General features: G+C 27.6%; 2 protein-coding genes across 2 annotated transcripts in view; both read right to left on the bottom strand.

Annotated features, from left to right (window-relative positions):
• Phum_PHUM299620 (uncharacterized protein) lies at positions 1-9,018 on the bottom strand (the record flags this gene model as incomplete). Its single annotated transcript, XM_002427119.1, has 27 exons — positions 1-61; positions 155-429; positions 497-753; positions 884-1,138; positions 1,221-1,470; positions 1,571-1,785; positions 1,859-2,036; positions 2,143-2,402; positions 2,502-2,720; positions 2,827-3,154; positions 3,230-3,473; positions 3,618-3,775; positions 3,872-4,171; positions 4,248-4,400; positions 4,476-4,701; positions 4,774-5,012; positions 5,110-5,284; positions 5,384-5,587; positions 5,681-5,873; positions 6,836-7,109; positions 7,204-7,389; positions 7,467-7,677; positions 7,760-8,016; positions 8,098-8,248; positions 8,330-8,481; positions 8,570-8,731; positions 8,815-9,018. 27 exons carry the CDS (start codon positions 9,016-9,018, stop codon positions 1-3), a joined length of 5,787 nt encoding a protein of 1,928 aa, XP_002427164.1.
• Positions 9,019-13,523: 4,505 nt separating this feature from the next.
• The window catches only part of Phum_PHUM299510 (alpha-actinin-4, putative), a gene marked incomplete at both ends in the record, with an annotated part of 10,789 nt that continues 3,669 nt past the window's right edge, over positions 13,524-20,643 (bottom strand). Inside the window, 14 exons of the mRNA XM_002427118.1 lie at positions 13,524-13,682; positions 13,766-13,924; positions 14,004-14,253; positions 14,356-14,672; positions 14,763-14,999; positions 15,080-15,251; positions 15,347-15,568; positions 15,643-15,950; positions 16,043-16,135; positions 16,373-16,438; positions 17,126-17,211; positions 17,340-17,500; positions 17,592-17,766; positions 17,847-18,071. Coding sequence (XP_002427163.1) covers positions 13,524-13,682; positions 13,766-13,924; positions 14,004-14,253; positions 14,356-14,672; positions 14,763-14,999; positions 15,080-15,251; positions 15,347-15,568; positions 15,643-15,950; positions 16,043-16,135; positions 16,373-16,438; positions 17,126-17,211; positions 17,340-17,500; positions 17,592-17,766; positions 17,847-18,071 — 2,630 coding nt within the window. The remainder of the gene's footprint in view (positions 13,683-13,765; positions 13,925-14,003; positions 14,254-14,355; positions 14,673-14,762; positions 15,000-15,079; positions 15,252-15,346; positions 15,569-15,642; positions 15,951-16,042; positions 16,136-16,372; positions 16,439-17,125; positions 17,212-17,339; positions 17,501-17,591; positions 17,767-17,846; positions 18,072-20,643) is intronic.

The following is a 20,643-nucleotide window of genomic DNA, read 5'->3' as shown; positions in this document are numbered from 1 at the left end:
TTACTCCAATAAATAAGTTTTCTTCTTCTTCCCTTTGGAAACGTACACTCTATATTTGTACCTGAAATTAAATAAAGATTTACATTTTTTAAATGAAACAGTTTGATTTGCAAAGGTCGTCGTGAAAAAAAAAAAAAAAAAAAAAGCATCTTACGAGGAACTTTCAAGAGATTCTGGTAATTCTTTTTGCCTCCACAAAACGTAGAAACTGCTACCGTTGATTAAAACTTGAACTTGATGGGGAGGAAGAATTTCCGGTGCGTCGTAATAAACGGGTAACGATGGTATTGATTTATCAGCGGTTGTCGATACCACGATGCTATACCTCCCTCCGAAATGAGTATTGAACGTGTGCTCGAATTTAGTGTCATTTTTAGGTAGTAACGTTACCGATGAGGATTTATTAAGGTTGATTTCCGTAACCACAATCTGAAAGTTTTTTTTTTTTTTTAATAAACTCATTTGACAATCAAAATTGAAAATATTTTAACCTTACCTCGTAGCCAATGGGTTCCATGACGACTTTACAACTCGACTCCCATTGAATTATCATCGAATTTTCATCTTTCGGATGAGGTTTGACGCTGAGTTTTTTCGGCGGAGCATTTTTATTAAACGAGGTTGTAATTAATAATGGAGGAGAAAGAGGTCCGACTCCTAAAGGTTTTACTAATCCCACATTAAATAAATAAGATTCGCAAGCTTCTAAATTAGAAACGGTCGCAAACAGATTGGAAACAACTATTGGAGTTTCTAAAACAAAAAAATATATAAATATATGTTGTCATGTTCGTATTATTTGTTTGTAAACAATGAAACGACAGACACAAAAACACTCATTATATATTTAATAATAACGTGAATTTTTTTTTTTTATACTCACCTTTAAAAAGTTCTTCCATTCTTACTGCTTTATATATTCCGTACGACCATTTAACCTTAAACGGATGCTGAGGACTGTCCCAAGAAAGATGTACGGCGGTACCCTCCGAGGGAACGATTTTCCCAGTGAGTCCAGTTATGGCTGGAAGCGATATACCTCGAGTCTGGGCTTCAACACTAGATGCCGGCCCAATGAAATTCTTTCTGAAGGCACTTACTTCAAATTTAAATGCAACATTTGGAGCAAGATTATTTACTGAAACAAAATATTTATTATATGGCTACAATTTAATTTTTATATATATTTTTTTTTTTTTTTTTTTTTTTAAAATTCTTACTCGTAATCGACGAAACACCACTCGTAGTATTGATCATTGGCAATTTCGGGTAAGAAAGATCGAACGGAATTAATGGTTGAATGCAATAGCCATCGACATTGGTCAAAGGATCCCAAGATAAAGTGACCGTATTTTCAGTTATACCATAAACCGCGAGATTTTTAACCGGTTCCATAAATGCCAAAGAATCAAACTTTAAAACTGCATGATTTGAAACGTTGCTTTCAAAATCGTTGTTTTTAGCCGTTACCTATTATTATTATTATTATTAAAAAATTAATATTTTTAACCGTTATAAAAAAAAAAAAAAAAAATTATGTAATAATTATGAAATTCCTTGTATTTCTCACCCAAAAAGAATATTCTTGATTTTGAACAAATTCAAATTTGATGACTAGCTTAGTAGTGGATCCTATAACCGATTTGGAAATGGCCGGTACAGGAGGCGTCATTCTGACGGTATACTCATTAATCGGCCCGTTCGGTATTTTCGGCGGAAGCCATGATATTTCCGCTGACATGTAAGAGATTTGCTTGACTTTAACTTCCCTGGGTGGAGAGGGTACTGAAAATACCAAAAAATTATAGCAATGTAATAACTATTATTAAAAGTAAAAAAAAAAATCCTTATTTATTACCTCCCGCCAGTGTTGTGGATACAACTCTTTCAGCTGTTGGAAAAGCCTCAGTTTCATTGGCTAATCTCACATAAACTGTCATGGTGTACGTGGTGTAAGGTTTTAAATTGACAAAACGATATTCAGAATCTTCTATCCAAGACATATTTTTCCATTCTTTTAATTTGTTATCAATGTTCTGTAATTCGTTAAAATAATTAAATTTACTTACTCACTTTAATATTTTATTATACATGTATTTTTAAATTTTAAAAAAAAAAAAAAAAAAAAAAAAAGTACTTTACCTCGGATATAGATGGAAGAAATTGAAATTTTATGTTTTCCGGTAAAGAAATCCACCAGTACAAAAGAAAACTCGTAGAATTTATACTCTTGTGATCGACTCCCATTTCCAAAACTTGATAAACACGTTTAAAATTTTCGCAATTGGTTTCATCCGTACCGTCGTAACAAATTTGATCGCCGTCGCATACGTAAGCAAGAGGGATGCAACGGGAACCGTCACAAGGGAAAAATCCCGGTTGACAGCTAGGCGTGGCCGGATCTGAAAAAACAATTTTTTTTTATTCTCACAAATAATTTTAAAAAAAAAAAAAAAAACACAAAAACAATTATAATAAAAAAAACAATAATAATAATTTACTCGGAAGAATTTTTTCCGTTTCGCAATCCTTTTCATCCGATCCGTCCGGGCAATCAACTTTTCCATTGCAAACTTGTTTAAGGAAAATACAAGAGCCGTCCGTCCGACATAAAAATTGATTGCTTTCGCATTTCTCATCTTTTTGACAATTAAGTTCATCTTCCCCTGCATCGCAATCATTCATCCCGTCGCAAACCCATGAATTTTCAATACATTCACCTATACAAATTAAATAACAGAGAAAAAGTACTTTAAATGCATCTATAATAAATTATTATTATGACCCTTAGGATTTTAAAAATCAATGAATCAAAATAACTTTTACCGGTAAAACACCTAAACTGATGTTCTTTACACGTTGGAGTCTTCGGATGCGGAATGTTTGGAACAGTTGGCTTCGAATTCGAAACAGCCGAATCGCATCCTATTTCGTCGGACATATCCTTACAGTCGTTTATTTGATCGCATTTCCACCATAAGGGAATGCAAATTCCGCTGTCACATTTAAAAGTCCAAGCATTGCAAGAATTTTGAGATTGATTGTGTTTAGTATTTTCTTTTTCCAATTTGCAATCAAGTTCATCCGAGTTGTCTCCGCAATCATCTTCATTATCACAAACCCAAATTTGAAAGATGCATTTTTTATTTTTGCACTAAAAAAAAATTCATAATTTAATATTTTAGAGAATTTTAAATATAAAATGAAATCAAAATATGAAGGGAATTACTTGGAATTGCCAAGAATCGCAAGCTCCCATCGTACAATTTGTTTCATCTTCATTATTAACGCAATCTTTATCACCGTCGCAACGCCATGAATTAGGTATGCAAGAAGTTTCGCATTTAAATTCGTCGGGTTTACAAGTTGTGTTCTTTGCAGGTACCGGACAATTTTCTTCATCGGAATTATCTTTACAATCATTTTCTGAATCACATTTGTAGCGAGCCTCAATGCAACGACCATTTTTACATCTAAAGTAAAAAAAAAAATAATCGCATAAAAAATTGTTTAATATTTAAAAGAATTTTTACCTAACCGAAACCAAAAAAAGCTTTTTGCGTTATTTTAATTTTAAATAAGGCTGATCTCTCATAAAAATCAAGCATTTAAAATACCTAAATTCCTCATCCGAACATTCTGGATATGTGCAATTTTTTTCATCGGCACCATCGCTGCAATCAACGTCAAAATCACATCTCCAAGATAAATTTATACACTGACCCGATGGGCAAGCAAACATGTTGCTAGGGCAAGAATTAACAGGACAATTAATCTGAAAAAAAAATATTTTTAATTTAATTATTTTAAAATTGAACGCAAAAAACAAAAAAAAAAAAAAAAAAAAAGCTAAGTTTTTTCTGAAACTTACTTCATCTAAACCGTTTTTGCAATCTTTCTCTTTGTCGCACACCCAACTTTTGGGAATGCACTTTTCGTCGGCGCATTTAAAATAATTTGGAGAACACGTGTGTTCAACAGCGGGACAAGCACCATTTTCGTCTGGTTGTTTTTTTCCAATGCAATAACAATTATTATCAAAAAGAACCATATTTTGCGGGCACATGCACGAATAAGTATTTCCTGGTCCACCGAAGCAAAGATGAGAACATTTGTTTAGAGCAGGATCACCGCAAGGATTCGTTCCCTCTTGAAAACCGTGGGCAAAAACCTAAAATGCACAATAATCACTTGTAAATATTTTTTCCAACATTTAAAAAACATAACTTCATCCACGCATGCTACACCTTTAAATCCATAAGAGCAGAAATATTTTTTAATAAAGGCTCTATGCCGACGCCATGATCTTTGTCAGCCATAAAAATATTTATCTGTTTCCAATCATCCCAGTAAACGTAGTCTTTAAAAACGGCAACGCCAAAGGGATGATTCGCCCTTTCCTAAAAAAAAATAAATTTAGTTATTCAAATGCATAGAAATATAGTTTAATTATTAAATTAAATAAACGTTCGTACATCATTTGCTACAATTTTTTTGAATCGCTTTCCATTTAAATCGGAACTGGCAATGTAATCGAGTCGAGCATCCACCCAGTAAATTCGTTCGGCGATGTGATCAATTGTAATTCCATTAGGCCACATTACAACGGGTTTAGTAAATAATACTTTAATGTTTGAACCGTTGAGATAGGCTCGAGAAACCGAGGGTTCTTCCAACTCCCAATCCGTCCAAAATAAAAAGCTACAAAAATATTTTTTTTTTTTAAATTAAATGTAAAAATACATCGTGATGAAAAGATGGTAGACTACCAACCCTGCCGTCGGATGAACGGCTATTCCTCTAGGCTTCTTCAAATGCTTCTTTCCCAGAATTGTTTTCCTCATACGGCCCTGATGACTGATATCCGTACGAATGACTTCGATTTCAGCTTTCATTCCGTCGACGAAATACAAATTATTCGAGACCCAATCTAAAGCCATACCTTCTATAGAAGACGATTGGCTTTGAATTAAAATTTCCGGACTTGAAGATCCATTATTAAAACATTGACGCTGAAATTTTTTTTTTTTTTTTTTTAAATGCGAATACTAAAACCTTTACAAACCTTTACAATTTTTTTCAAAAAAAAAAAAAAAAAGGTTTATTTACCCCTACTACATCGGAAACTATATCGGCCCAATACACGCAATTATTCCTCATATCGAATTCTATGGCTACGACATTTTTTAAATTCAATACTGGTAACTTCTCAACGCTAAAATCTTTTAAATCAATTCTACTGATTTGATCCCTTTGAGCAACAAGAAGAAATTCTCTTTTTTCTCTAATAATAACAATAATAATAAATAAATAATAAATATTAGTCACGTTGGTTTTTTTTTTTTTTTTTAAATAAAAAAATAAATAAAAATATTTAAAGTACTTCAATGGACACGGTAGCATATCCGGAAGATAATTACGCTCTAATCCTTCAATACATACATCCCCGGGAATTTTTTTATATCCCTTTGTTCTATTGTAAAACTCTCCAGGACGGCAAAATGATGGTATCTCATAAGGGTTATTTTCAAATGTTTTATTACGAATGCAGTGTTGAAGGGTCATGCTTCGTAAGAATCCGTAATCACTAAAAGAAAAAAAAAAAAAATGTAATGCACACGACATTCTTTTTAATTAAAACTTCATTGAGAAAATCGTAATTAAAAAAAAAATTACTCACCATTCAAAATCTTCAAAGTCGCATTCGCATATTTCCGTTTTAATGGGTCTGTTGTAATTTTTACCATTGTAACAATTTGAATGAGCTATTCTTCTTTCGTAGGTTTCCTTTCTCCCGAGAATGCAAGGCATTTTGGGTCCTGATTTGCTACTCGGTGACCAAAATTTGTAATCATTTTCCGTACAATTATAACCTAAAATATTAAAAACTCATTTTAATAAAACTCATACAAATTCAAAATTATTATTATTATTATTATTATTAAATCATACAGTGAAAATAAAAAAATTACAATTTTTTTTTTGCTGTAAAAAAAAAAAAAAAAAACATTTCAAGTAATTATTTTCTCACCGATTTTTAATTATTCATTTAAGGTTTAGGCATAAAGTTTTCCTTCGAAAGAAAGTTATGATGAAACATGCCTCGCAAAAATGTTTTTACACAAATCACGCACGCGAATATAGAAATTAAATATTAATAATAATAATAATAATAATAATAATAATATGGATATGAAATTATTTTATAAATTATTTGAAATCAGATTTTTTTTTCGATCGTATTTTAAATTTTTTTGAAAACTTTGAAAACGAGACTGATGACTTTTTAGGGAAGTCACCATTGCAAAGATCAGTTTTACATGTTGCACAATCTTTACATCTTTTCAATTTTTCAACTGTAAAACTATTCTTAGAACATTCTTTAATTTGATACAATTTTTTGGGAGCATTTTTAACTGGACACATGCAAGTTAAACATTCCTCTCCCCCGACTGCAGAACAGTCAATTACTACGGGTTGTTGAAGAGGTTCTTTATGATAACATCTGAACGAAAATGACTCGTCGATTATTGAAAAAAGTATTAGAAAATATATAAAGTTGAATGGTGCAAGCGTTGAAATCATTTCTTACATTTATTCATCCACATAATTCATAAATATTTTTTTTTTTTTGTTATGAAAAAGCAGAATACTTGTTACATTTAAATTCAAATGTTTTGGAACTAACTAATTAGTTCAAAGTTTTCAAAAATGGTTTTTATTTTCCTTTATGCAGAGAGAGAGAAAAAAAAATAAAAAGCAACTCTCCCTAAAACTTTGCTAAATTTTAAATTTAAATATTAAAAAAAGTTTAAAAATTTTGAGAATAACTTACTAAATACGTTTCTCAAGTCAACTTTTATTATTAACCACTGATGAACCCCGACAGGACTTCCAAACATGGTGAAAACAGTCGTGTTTCCACCTGGTTCCGTCATCAAACCATACATTCTTAAACTTTCAGAATGAAATTCGTGACTCGAAAATTTTTCTCCTTCATCGGTAGAATAAAGTAATTCCCTGGTTTCAACATTACTCCTGTAAAATTTAACTGCAACGAGCACTCCGCCATGATCCCCGAAATTGAAAAAATAGTAATCTTTCAATATCTGAAATTAATTAAATCATGTTTTATTAAATTTTTATTAATTAAATACGGTGAGATTTCAATTTTGAAATTTTTTTTTTTTCGGGAAAATATACCTGACGCCAAGTTAAACCACCGTCGCGGCTGAGAAAAACTTTTGGGTGACCTTTTAAAGATTTTCCAATTGTTCCAGTTGCCATAATAATACCTGGAGCTGATTTCGATGATAAAATCGGCACTGATCTAATAGCTGGGTACAACTGATTAAACTTTTGTGACAAATGTAATGAACATCCATCATTCTGAAATAATTCTAAGCCGTTAAAAAATATAAAAAAATAAACATTTACTAATGAGAAAAAAAAAAAAAAAATCTTACTGCATCACATTTAATAGGATAGCCGTCGTCATCGACCGAAGGAGGAGTCAAAGGCCTCCATTCTCCTCCTCTGTCAAACGTTATTAAAGTTAACAAATGTTCAGGTGTTATATTATTTGAATCGGCCGTCGGCTGAACTTGAGACGCTATATATATTCCGCGAAGGCCTTCCACTTTATGAAAATCAGCAAAAGACTCTTCCGTCACACCTCTTAAACAATTAGTCATATTTACTATATTATATCTCACCTATAATTTCAGTGAGCGAAATAAAAAAATTTAATTTAACTTACGACAACCATGAACCTTTCCACGTTGAATTCGGTAAAAAACAAAGTATTCTTTCTAACGATAAAGCAAAATATATATGATTGCCATCCATGGCTTGGGATGAATATAAATTAGACACGGTTTCGGTGTGAGAAACTGCTACGAAAATTTGACCCTCCGAAACGTCCAAGAAATGATAGCCTAAACGATTTAACTCGGAAGGGAAAATTGCTTTGACGAATTTTCCCCTTTTAAAAGACACATACAAATCTAAATTATTCTGCAATGATATATTTTATGATTAATAAGACAAATAGACTCCCAAAAATTTAGATGAAAAAATAAATAAATAAATAAATACTTGGCCAGCAGCTTTGATGACAAACATAAAATCGCCAATGAGTTTGAAATCTTCAACGTCAGACATCCAGACTTTAATATTGTTCCCGAATGGACTTGAGAGTACGGTAGATTTTTGTGAAGGTTCAATTCTTTCGATGAATAATAATAAACTAAAATTCGATGTTAAAGAATTTATAAATTATCCCTTTTTAAGTTGTTTGCAATACGTAATCACGATTTAAAACACTCACCTTGTGTCATTATTGTAAGTATAGCCTTTCATAGGAATTATATTCGGGGTTTGGGGAAGACTGCTTGGGGTTGAAGATCCAGACCAATAAAATGTTTTCACTGACTGCTGAATAGGATCCCAAGATTGACCAAAGTCTTTGGTTAACCATAACTGAGTGTAAAAAAAAAAAAAAAAGAATTAATTTAAAAAATAAAAATAAAATTTCACAAAAAATTTTAAAATAAAAAGAAAAACGTACTTCTCTAGTAATTTTTGTTTTATCGTGGGCTAAAATCGTGTAAGGTTCATCCTCCTGAAAAGATATATCCGTGGGACTGAATGGAAGATTAACTTTTTTAATTGTTTTTCCACTATCGGTGGTCGTAAATATAACTCTATTAACAATATCTGCAAATACAATCTACAAAAAAAAAAAAAAAAAAAAACAAATTAAATAGTCGGATATAAGCAAAAAAATAAAAAAGGAAAGAATAAATAACTAACATGGTTGATGTACGTTGGATGATTATAAAACTTATCTAAGCTGGCATAAATTTTTTTGCCGTCATTTATATAAAATTGATCCGTTTTGTTTTCAAATGTATCTCCGTAGTCATATGAAATGTATAACGCAGAAGGAATGTTACTTCGAGGGCTTTTGGCCAAACATATAATAACATCACTTCCTACTCCTACCCATCGAACCATTAATTGCTGATGAGTGTCATTTAACTGAGTTATCTGCAAAAAAAAAAAAAAAAAAACTAGGGTAATTAAGATAGAAAAATATAGGGAGCGTGGAAGTAATCAAAAAAAACTTGCAAATTTTTTTTTTTATTTTCCAAACTAAATTAATGGATTTTTAATAAAATTTGCTTCAAACATTTGACCCAAATTTAAAATAAATACAAATACTGTTTACCAAACAGCATTTGGTAATGCTGTGATATTTATTTACTACTAATTATAGAGACAAAAAAAAAAATTATTGTAAAAAGTACCATTTCCTGCAATAAAATTTACTTTTGCATAATGATCTTTTAATTACATCCCAAGTAAATTATCTTTTTATATTCGTTATTTAAAAAAAAAAAAAATTAGTTAAATTACAAATCCTTGTAGAGGCAAACACTCAAGCCACAAGGGTGGCAAGTTAATACCTGTCATCCTTTTGGTCAATGGCCTAGGATAACATCCTCTTTTACAATACAGCAAAATCTTAATAATATAATAATATGAATAATATCATGAATGATTTAATAGGTAAAATAAAAACAAAGCTTCAAACAAACAAATGTTTCACATCATACAATTAAAACAAACAACAACAACAACAGCAAAACACTTGCTTAAAATTTTATTCAGTTCATTTCACAAAATTTCCATTTTTTTTGTTTTTATTTCATAAAGTCTTTCAAATCCCAATTCAACAATTCAATAAATAAATTATCATTTTCTAGAAAGAATGAATATATGACATGAGAATTATCTATAAATTCTAATGACATCAACGTATTATTATATTTAGTAATGATTTAAAGAAATTTCTTTATCATTTTGGAAGCAAGCAACATTAACAAAAAAAAAACACATTCATGAACACAACATACGTTATTCCCTTAAAATAAAATAAACTTAAATTTTATTAGTATTGTATAGGAAATAATAATAATAATATTAACGAAGAAGCGGAAAAAGCTTTGAAATATAGGGGGATTCGAAAATTTAAATTTCCTGGGTATGAGAAATGAAAATGGAAATAATTCTTGGAGTCATGCCACAATGACTGCTGAAAAGATACTCGAAGAAGATTTTTCACCAAAAAAAAAGTCGTTAAGTGGGATGACTCAACTTATTTGAAAGTTTTTACTGATAGCAACAATTAAATTTATTTATTCGTTATTAAAGAATAAAATATAAAAAAAGCTTGGAATGAAACGTTGAAAAACTCTGAAACAAATACGTGAAACCCGTAGCGATTATATATGTGGGAATAAAAATAAAAATAATAATAATAATAATTTAAATGGAAAAAACAACTATATAAATTTTTTTTTTTTTTTTTTTTTTTTAAGGGGAAATAAAGTCAGAAATGAACTAATTCCTCGAGCACGTTAGTCATTACAAGCACGTGACAATTACTAACACAGCTTACTCATAAAAAGTATTTTTTTTTTTTTTTTTATCTCATAGCTCAAAACATCTTATATCAATAAAGTTAAACATAAAAATACCAAAATGAATTTTTTAAAAATAATAAAGTACATTTAAATCTAATCATTAAAGTAAAAAATTCAAAATAAAAATAATTATTTTATGGTAATAATATAAAAATCATTAAATGTAAAACAATTATATCGACATCATTGATACTATATACATTGCACTGAAATTACAAAAAAGGAATCTTCGAAATGTTATAAAATGCTTTTAAATTTTAATATTTTAACAAATTCATTAACATCAAAGCGGCATGAAGTAAAAATACAAAATTAATTGAAAATATATATTTAAAAAGCAAATTAATTTTAATTCTTTAAAATATAATATAAAAAAAGGGGGAGGAAAAAAAAAACAAAATTTAAATTAAATGAAAGCATTACACAAAACAAATATTTACGATTAAAACAAAAAAAAAAAAAAAAATTCATTTGCAAGCAATTTAGTTTTGCTTAGTTTAGTGCAAATTCAAACAGAAACTAATAATGTCTAATGGTAAAAAATAATAAATTTTTTTTTAAAAAAATTTTCTTATAAGCAAAAATTTTTAATTTTGATTTTACTTCAAATTTATTATAAATTGAAATTTTTAAAAAAAAATTTAAATATCATATACTTAATAAACAAATTTAGTTTTTTTTTGATTATCGAATAATTAATTAATTATTTTCTTATTAATTAGGCATATCGAGGAAAAAAGATTAATAATATAGTTGTGCATGATATGAATCATTTACTTAAAATTTAATGAGGCAAACATAAAAAAGCAAATAATGTTACAATACTAATACAAACCATTGGTGGTTATGATTAAAAAGCTTATTGTTAATGTTTAAAAAAAATATGATATCAAAGAATGAGTGTTTCAAATAAGACATTTTTAAGTGCTCATAATAATGAAATTTATAAAATTAAGAAAGGAAGAATGCAAAATATCATATTTAAATAATAGAATTTCATTAAGATAATCAAATAATATATGTAAAGTCATGTTTTAAAACTTGCCTTTGTATCTATATTTTCAGAATTCTGCACTCTTCTTTTCTGAAAGTGTAACGACTTGTTCATTCGTTTAGTCGTTATATTTTCGATTTCACTTTCTACATTAAAAACATTTAAATAATCATCGTTTTTAAATTTTTTAATAAGATCACTAGAAATGGTTATTGTCCTAAAAGTATTTTCATCGGCATTTGATATTATAAATATTCCAAATAATAGTAATAACGCTCTTAACAGTGTTTCACTCTCCGCCATTTTAATTTAACTGATCAACTTATCTAGCTAACGACAAACGTTTGATTTTTTTTTATCTCTATGACTTTTTTTTTTTTTATTCAAAAAATTTTTTTTTATAAAAAAATTTTTTGAAAATATTTTTACATGACAAGCTTTAATTATTAAAAAACATTTAATCAAATAATTATTAAAATATATAGCCTTCCCAAATTTACAAACAATTTAAGGAAGTTACAAAAGTTCATTTGATTTTAATTCGTTGAATTTATGCATAAAACTAAAAACAAAATTTTATTAAATATATATAATTTAAGAACTTTTAACGGTTTTTTCTAGACGTTTATTCTAGAAAAAATTCTGAACATTGATAATGTTCAGGTATTTTTCTGGTTTCAAGTCCCTAATACAGTTAATGTAAAAATTTTCCTTAATCAAAGTCGTTAAAATTTCAATTAAAGATAAGCCATTGTGTAAAAAAGTAATTTCAAATAAAATTACAATAAAAAAAAGCAATTCACACTAATAAATATCAAATCATTTAATTTCAGGTGTTAAAAGAAATTAAAAATGAATAAATAAAATGAATTCGGCCATATTAAAAATCTAATAAAACATTTGCTTAAAAAATCCATCATAATAAATATTATGTAAGGTATTAAAAAAAAAAATATTTAATTTTACTTTATAAATACTTTTTTTTATAATATATGCTTAATTAGATAAATAATTACATGTAAAATAAATAAACTGTTAAATTTCTTTTAAAATACACAAAATAAAAATTAAACATTCGCAAAACTAAACAAATTTTTTTTTTTTTTTAATATTTTTTTTCCTTTTTTTAAATTACCAGTATATTTAAAAAACTACCTGGCATTATCCCTCTTTTTAAAAAGATAAAATTAATTAATTAATTCCTAGCCAAAATGATAATAATAATAATAATAAAAAATCACAAAATTAAAAACTTTCACAAAATTATGGTAAAATCTCAATAAATACTCTCTCTTTCTCTCTCTCTCTCTCCCTCTCTCTCTTTAATAATTATTATAATAAATCTTTAAAATTAGTTTTGTTAAAATTGAAAATTCATTCATATTGAAACCAAAAAAAAAAAATTTCCATAAGTTAAACATTGATTAAAATTTAAAAAAAAAAAATGATATGGGTTTTTTATAATTATAATTAAACAATTATTATTATTATTAATATTGACTCCTTTTTTTTAAATTTTGAATGTTGCTAGTTTTCTTTGAGATTCTACCATTTTCTTTTTTTTTTTTGTTTTTTTTTTTCTTTTTTTTTTTTACACAATGCAATTATAATAATAATAAATTTACTGGGATCTTAAAAAAATAATTTTTTTTTTTTTTGGCACAAATTTAATTTAAAAATTATTATTTTTCATTTAAAATTAATAATAATAATAATAATTTCGAATTTTTTTCTTTTTCCCAAGACGTTTTTAAAATTTATTTTCAATTAAGTTAACGTCATTTAAGTTAAGCAGGTACCTTAATTATATATATATATATATATATATATATATATATATATATATATTTAGATTAACCAAACACTGAGAGAACGAAAAATTAAATAATAATAATAATAATAAATAAATATTTTTTTAGGGTAAAAATTCAAAAAAATTTGAATTTTATATGTACGTGGCACATAATAATTAAAATTTCTTTTTTTTTTTTTTTTGTTTGAACCGCGTTTTTTTTTTCTATTTTTTTATTTTATTCGTTTTACAAATCTGATTCGCCATACAGTGCTGTAGAGAAAGACATGTAATCTAATGCTCCGGGAACACCATTGGGTCCTTTGTAGGGCGGCATCCGTTTGATACAATACTCAGCTTGATCCGGTGGCAATTCTCTCCTCAACTCATCGGGAAGAATATAAGGCTAAAAAAAATTTTTTTTTTTTATTAAAATAAAATTCGTGTAGTAGATGACATACCTGATTTCATGTAAAAATACGGAAATACCTTATCTCCCGCTAAAATACGGAAAGAATCGATTACTTGTTCGGCGGTATCCGTGTCGGTGGACTCTCTAGTCATGAAATCTAAAAAGGCATCAAACGTTACGTAACCGCTGTTGTTCGGATCTACGACGGCCAAAATACGGTGAAAATCGATTTCTCCCTGATTGGACAAGAAAAAAAAAAAATTATTGAAAACATTCCTCGTTTAACAAGTTAAAAAAATTATATTATTTAAAAACCTGTCTGTCTTTGCCGATGGAATAACCAAGGCTAACTAAACAGCTTTTCAATTCTTCGGGAGCGAGGCGACCAGTACGATTCTTATCAAAATGATTGAAGGAACTTCGGAATTCATTTAATTGATCTTGCGTGATTCCTTTCGAGTCTCTCGTTAGTATTTGATTTTCGACTTCGTTAATATTTCTATTGATGGACGTTAGTAACTGTTCCCAACCGACTCTAAGAGTTTCCATTGTGTACTGAGTGTACCTAGAAAAGGGAAAAACAAAATGACAAATTTTATTTCTCATTCATTTTATTATATTATCATTATTATTATTATTTTACTTGAATGATATATCACATTTATACCTATTTTCGAAAATCATTCCTTCTTGCACGGCCTGATGTATTTTTTCTAATTCCTCGATGTGCGGCTTATAAGCATAAACGCCTTGCTCGTATTCTTTTAATCTATGCAATTGATCTTCGAGCGAACCTTGAAGACCCATACCGATGGCAGTGACGGCATCCATTTGTCTTTCGATCCAAGGACCGACTTGATTAGCCTTTTCCGCAAATTGCCTTCTCACCATTTCATTATTTTGTTGTTTTCTAAATTCAGCTTGAAGGGTTTGATCTCTTTGTGGAACTAATTGTTTTACTTCTGACCATTTTTTAACCAAATCCTATAAATTAATTATTATTATTATCATAAAAAATTTTGTTCATCGGGGGGGGGGGGAGGGAATACAAAAGCTCAGCACGAAAATTATTACATTAGCTGTAAGAGCGGTGTAAGGATTTTCCAATCCTCCGGGTATTTGATATTGTTTGACGATAGTTTCAACTTCTCTAACGAGTCCGACGATAGAATTATACTCTTTGTCGGCTTCTCCCAAAGTAGCTTTAAATTGATTATGAGCATCAATCAATCCTTGGATTTCTTCCATTGTATGTACTATAAACATATCGACAAGATCTTCCCTCGTGCCATCCAGCCAGTTGTTGAACGGCTGCAAGTAAATACATCAAAATTAATTTAAAATAATGAGATATTTGAAGTAAAATTCTAGAATGTTTGTCATTATCTTACCGCAGCTCTTTTAGCAAATTCAAGATGTAAAATATCAATCTTTTCAAGGATTCTTTCAGCTTCATCAAGAGCTTGACAACGGCGCTGAGTAAGACTTCCCAATCTATCCCATTGATCGCAAATCCTTTGACAGCGAGCGTTTACAGATGCACTGTCATGATAGTCTAAAGAACTGTAAAAAAAAAAAAAATTATAAAATATTTTATTAATTATTTACAAATTTCCCCCCCCTTTTTTTTTTTAAATATTTAAATATCAAATGTTTACTTCAACTCTTGAGCTATAGCAGCGATTTGTTCGACTCGGTCTTGATGAGCAGCTAAGTCACTTTCAAAGGCTTCATGTTTTTTTTTTAAAGCTTTGAGCTCGTTGAGTTTACACTGTCTGAAATCTTGAGATTGAAGCATTTCTTCTTTCCCTCTTGTCCAGTCTTCGTGAATATCCGCTTTATGCTTAAATTTCTGAGCTAAATGCTCTAAACGCTCTAATCTGATGAAATGAATAAAAACATTAGCAACATGGACAACTTCTTTTAAATAAAGTAAATAAAGTAATTTTCACACCTCATCATTTCAGACAGTAACCATTCTTCGAAGGATTTTTCAGCAGTTTCTAATCCTTTCCAAGCATTGGCAATATCTTTTACCATTTTACCCTCAGTTGGCATGTACGCCGGACGATTACTTAGTCGCAATTTTGTTTGAAGAGTGTTAAAATTCGTTTCGAGTTTCGCTTTTTGTTCTACCCTAGGGGGTTTATGCTTTCTACGATAGGTCCTGTATTCTTCGAGTTTCTTTTGAACCCCAGCCAGAGAATTGTCTGTTTGCCTCGATTCCAACCACGGCATAGTTCTTTTAATCCATTCCAATAGCTAAAATTATATAAGTTAAAATGAATATTCTGAGTACTTTATTTTATGTGTGTATTTTTTTTTTTTTTTTTGAAATTTCTTTGAAAACATACGTCGCTTGCAAGTCTTTCATATTCTTCCATCAGACGTTCATTCTCTTGGTTGACCTTAAGTACTTTACAAATTCGATTTGCAGCTGTTTCAGCCTGAAATAGTAAAATAATTATTATGTAAATTGTAAATTAATACATACATAAATGCAAACAATAATTAAAAAAGGTATTTATCAATGATATTACTACCATGGAAAAAAAAATCAATTTGAGTTTTTGTTGTTTACAAATCAATCATTGTTTATAAAAGACGAGGGTTAAATTTTTTGTACTCGTAAGGTGTAAACTTACAAGTAAAACATTTCATTTCAATATTTAATTATTAAATACCTTTTGCTTTCCGGAGAATGTGTGATAATAAGATGAAACGTAAGTCATGACGACTCTTTCATCCGGCTTTGCAGTTGTCACCATATCTATTATTAATTTGCAACAAACAAACAACAAAAACAAACAATTGCATCAGTATTAAACGATCAGTATTAGTTAAAAAAAAAATTGTGTTCAAGTTTTTAGTAAAAGCAAAATTTAAAATATCTTTATTTTATCTGAAGCCTTAAAATCATTTTAATGCTTTATTTTTTTATAAGGTATGAAAGGGAATGTCAAATAACCCTTAATAATTTTTTATGTTTATTACCAAATAATAATAATAATAATTTAAATTCTCTTCAAGATAAATTTAAAACTTCAGATAAAACTTGTAAAAAAAAAAAAAAAAGTAAATTGATCAAAAATAATGTAATAGAAAAATAAACATCAGACACGAAAAAAAATTTGGATTAGTAATTGGTAAATATAAATAAATTTTAAATGACGACATTAAAAAAAAAAAAAAGAAAATTTTCATGCCATTGAAATGAAAATTATTAATAAAAAAAAAGAAATTAGGTCGATTAATTGTAATTTTTTTTTTTAAAAAAACTAAACAAACAGTTTTCCGTCCGCTATATATACTAATAAACACAAATTTTGTTTTCCGAGTATCTGATTAATCAATTAACTCTTTGAAAATTAGTCAACAAATTTTTTTTTAAATATTCGATAAAATTATAAAATAAAATCAAACTCTCCAAGATATACCTGGTGAGCGCCTTGAAAAGCATGATAATAGCAGGAGACGTAAGTCATAATAGCTCGTTCGTCGGGTTTTGGTGTGTTGATCAAATCTGATAATAAAATACAAGATTATGAAAGTGAACTTGATAATAAAAGAGCGTAGGATTGACGTATCTTATAATGTAAGAAATTGTGAAAGAAAAAATTATTTTTAATGTCCGACTAGTTAGCTAACTACCTTCTGGATCCAACATTCTCGGAATATCTAAATACTTTTCAGCAACATCGAAAGCCGTGTTCAAATTTTCTAAAGGATTATCTTTAGAAAGTTTGTTATAGTCGATGAGATCTGGTCTGTGCCGATGAATGAGAGCGCAAAAAGCCAAACCGTCTTTAAAGCTGAAAAAAAATAAATAAATAAAAAATTATGAAAAATTGTAAATTTGATTTAAAAAAAAAAAAAGAAAAGGATGAAGGTGGTGAAATCAACCTGAGATGAAAATTTTGAACGTTGACATTTTTGTAAGGAGCCGTTTTCCTTTGACACCAAAGCAATAAACCTTCTTTTGCAGTCATCTCTTCGACGCTTATATCTTGAATGGCAAATCTTAAAATAATTGTCCAAATCATACCTAAAGTCATCTTCAGGTTTCCATCGACGATTTCTAGAAAAAAAAAAAAAATATATATATTAAATGTTGTTTAAAATCTAATCTTTAATTACTTGAAGAAAAAAAATTTATACCCTCGGCTCCTATGGACACCAATTTAACACCTTTGCTGGCAATAAAATCCAGGGCTTTGTTGACGTTGGCAATTTTGTGAAATCTCATTTTACCACGATCAGGCTTTGGAAGTGTTTCTCCAGAGATCACTTCTAAAAGCAACATGAGTTTCAAACCGTTTCGAAAATCTTTTTCGATATTTTCAATGGCGGTTCCAGCTTTTTTAAGGTGAGAATTACCCCAAGCTGTAAATGTTTGGAAAAAAAAAAAAAAAAAAAAAAAAAAAAATTACTTGAGATTTTAAAAATTATTTAAACCAAAATCGAAATCAATCAAATCAATTATTTTGAAATTTTTTAATTCTACTATGATAATAAATTTGGATTTCGAAACAAAACATAGAAAAAATTTCGAAAATATTTATTAAAAAAAAAAAAAAAAAACGATATGCGTTATCAACTATTAAAAAGTGGAACAAAGAAAATCAATGAGTCGTATATATATATAAGTAAAATTTTTACAAATTTTTATTTCGTTACGTGAAAAGTGTTGGGTTATCAATAATAATAATAATAATAATGATATCGAAGAAAATTTGAAAATGGACTCGGGAAAATGAAAACTTTATTGATATTGACACCACAAAAAAAAAAGTCACGTACAACAAACACAAGTGGCTAATGATTAAATACATTATAATAGAGAGAAACTTTTTTTTTAAAAAGTATAATAAACAATATAATAATATACAATGTGTATGCATAAATGTTCGCTCCCCCTCCCCCTTAAAACAATTTAACCCAATACTTGTATTTTATTCAAAAAAATGAAAACTAAAAATATAAAATAGTATTTTAAAAAAAAAAAAAAAATTAACGGTTGGAAACTTTACTCGATTTTAAATAAAATTTCCACCGCACCAAGCTAAAATATAGAATTTGAATATTATTATTATTATTATTATTTATTTTATTGCAAAAAAATAAATAAATGACAAACAATGCATAAAAAAAATCAATGAGCCTATTAAGTGATAATTAAAAAATTTTTTTTTTTTCTCGTGATTGATTGATTGATTGATTGATTGACTGATCGATTCAAATGAGGAATATACCTAACGTAATAACTACAATTAAATAAAGTAGAAAAGAATAATTTAAATTTAAATTTTTTTTTTTAAACATTTATATTAAAAATTTTTTAAAAAATCTACAACGTAATGATAAAATGTGTCTGATAATGAAACTTGGAAAAATTATTTTTTTTATTTCTTCTTCTGCAAAATTGCCAATTTTTTTTTTTTTTTAAATTCTTTTAAATTTTGACTTTGCTTTGTGAATAAGTTTTTTTTTTTTTTTTACGCTTTTTTAATGTGATCCTATTTCTAATATTAATAATAATAATAATAATGCCAAAAACTTTTAATTTATTTAATTACGTAAGGCAATTAATAATATTAATGTTACATAAATTTTTTTTTATTTTCTGTTCTTTTAGCAATAAAAAAAAAAAAGCTTTAATTTTAATTTTTATTTGTTTTTAAATTTTTATTTTTTTTTATTTTTAAGTTATTTATAGAGTTATGTATGCTACGAAAAAAATATATACATATTATTATTATTATTATTATAAAGAACTTCAAATAAATAATAATAATAATAAAAAAATTCAATGAGAATTAAAAAACAGTAAAAACAATTTCAATGATAATAACATCATGTTATCAAATAAAGGCATATTAAGTTATTAAGTTAATAATAATAATAATTTTTTGTTTTAAAACAGAGAGAGAGAGAGGGGGGGGGAAACGAGAGGGCCCCCTGAATGAAAATGAATCAGACTACCAAAAATCTAAAAAATTTTTTTTACATGAGAACAAATTCAAAGTGAGAGAGTAAAAAAAGCTTGCCAAGATATTTTTAAATTTGTTTTCGAAAAATAAAAAAAAAAAAAAAACAAGAAAAGAAACGAAAGCCAAACGTCAGCATCTAGGAAAAAATATTTAAATGTAAGCTGACGTTAAATGTTATTAAAAAAATAATAAAATCTCGGTCATTTAAATTCTAATCTTCTTCTCACAATTTTTATGCGAGTCCATTTTTGGTCATCGCCCAGTTTTCCGAAACTTAATTCTTTTATTTTTTATTTATTTTTTTTTTTTTTTTGAAAAAAAAAACCAGCAAGAAAAATTCAATTTATACTTTCACATTTAAAAAAAAAAAAAAATAAATAAATTTAAAACAATTATAAATTAATTTTATGGGGGAAGGGGGGAGGGAGAGAGAAAAAAAATTATTTTGCGATTAAAACACAATAAAATTAATTATATAGTCTTTGTCATTTTAGATTTAACAAATAGAACGAAATTAAATTTTTTTTTTTATATTTTATGCGTTTAACACAAATCTAAGTGTACAAAAATTTGAATTGCTTTTAATAATTTTTTGACTGAATTCAAATTTTTCAAATGGCTATCATGACAGATTCAAAAAAAAAAAAAAATTTTTTTTGTAAATTATTATTTCACGGTTTAAATTTTAATAGAGTTACAGTTTTACACGTTTTTCAGTAATTGTTTCTCTAATATTATATTATATAATTAGGGTTTCTTGATTGAAATAAACATTCGAGTTAATTTTTTTTTAATGGTTCCCCAAAAAAAAATTTTCGCCCCTTGCAAACTGAGTCTGAGAGTTATTTAATAAATAACGAACGAATCAATCTTTACAATAAAGTAAAAAAAATATATTATAATAATATATATATATATATATATATATATATATATATATATATATATATATATATATAATAATA

Source organism: Pediculus humanus, genomic scaffold (assembly GCF_000006295.1).
Source record: "Pediculus humanus corporis 1103172107682 genomic scaffold, whole genome shotgun sequence".
Classification (NCBI taxonomy): Eukaryota; Metazoa; Arthropoda; class Insecta; order Psocodea; family Pediculidae; genus Pediculus; species Pediculus humanus.
Note: the sequence above shows the minus strand (reverse complement) of the source record. Positions and strands in the feature narration are given on the sequence as shown.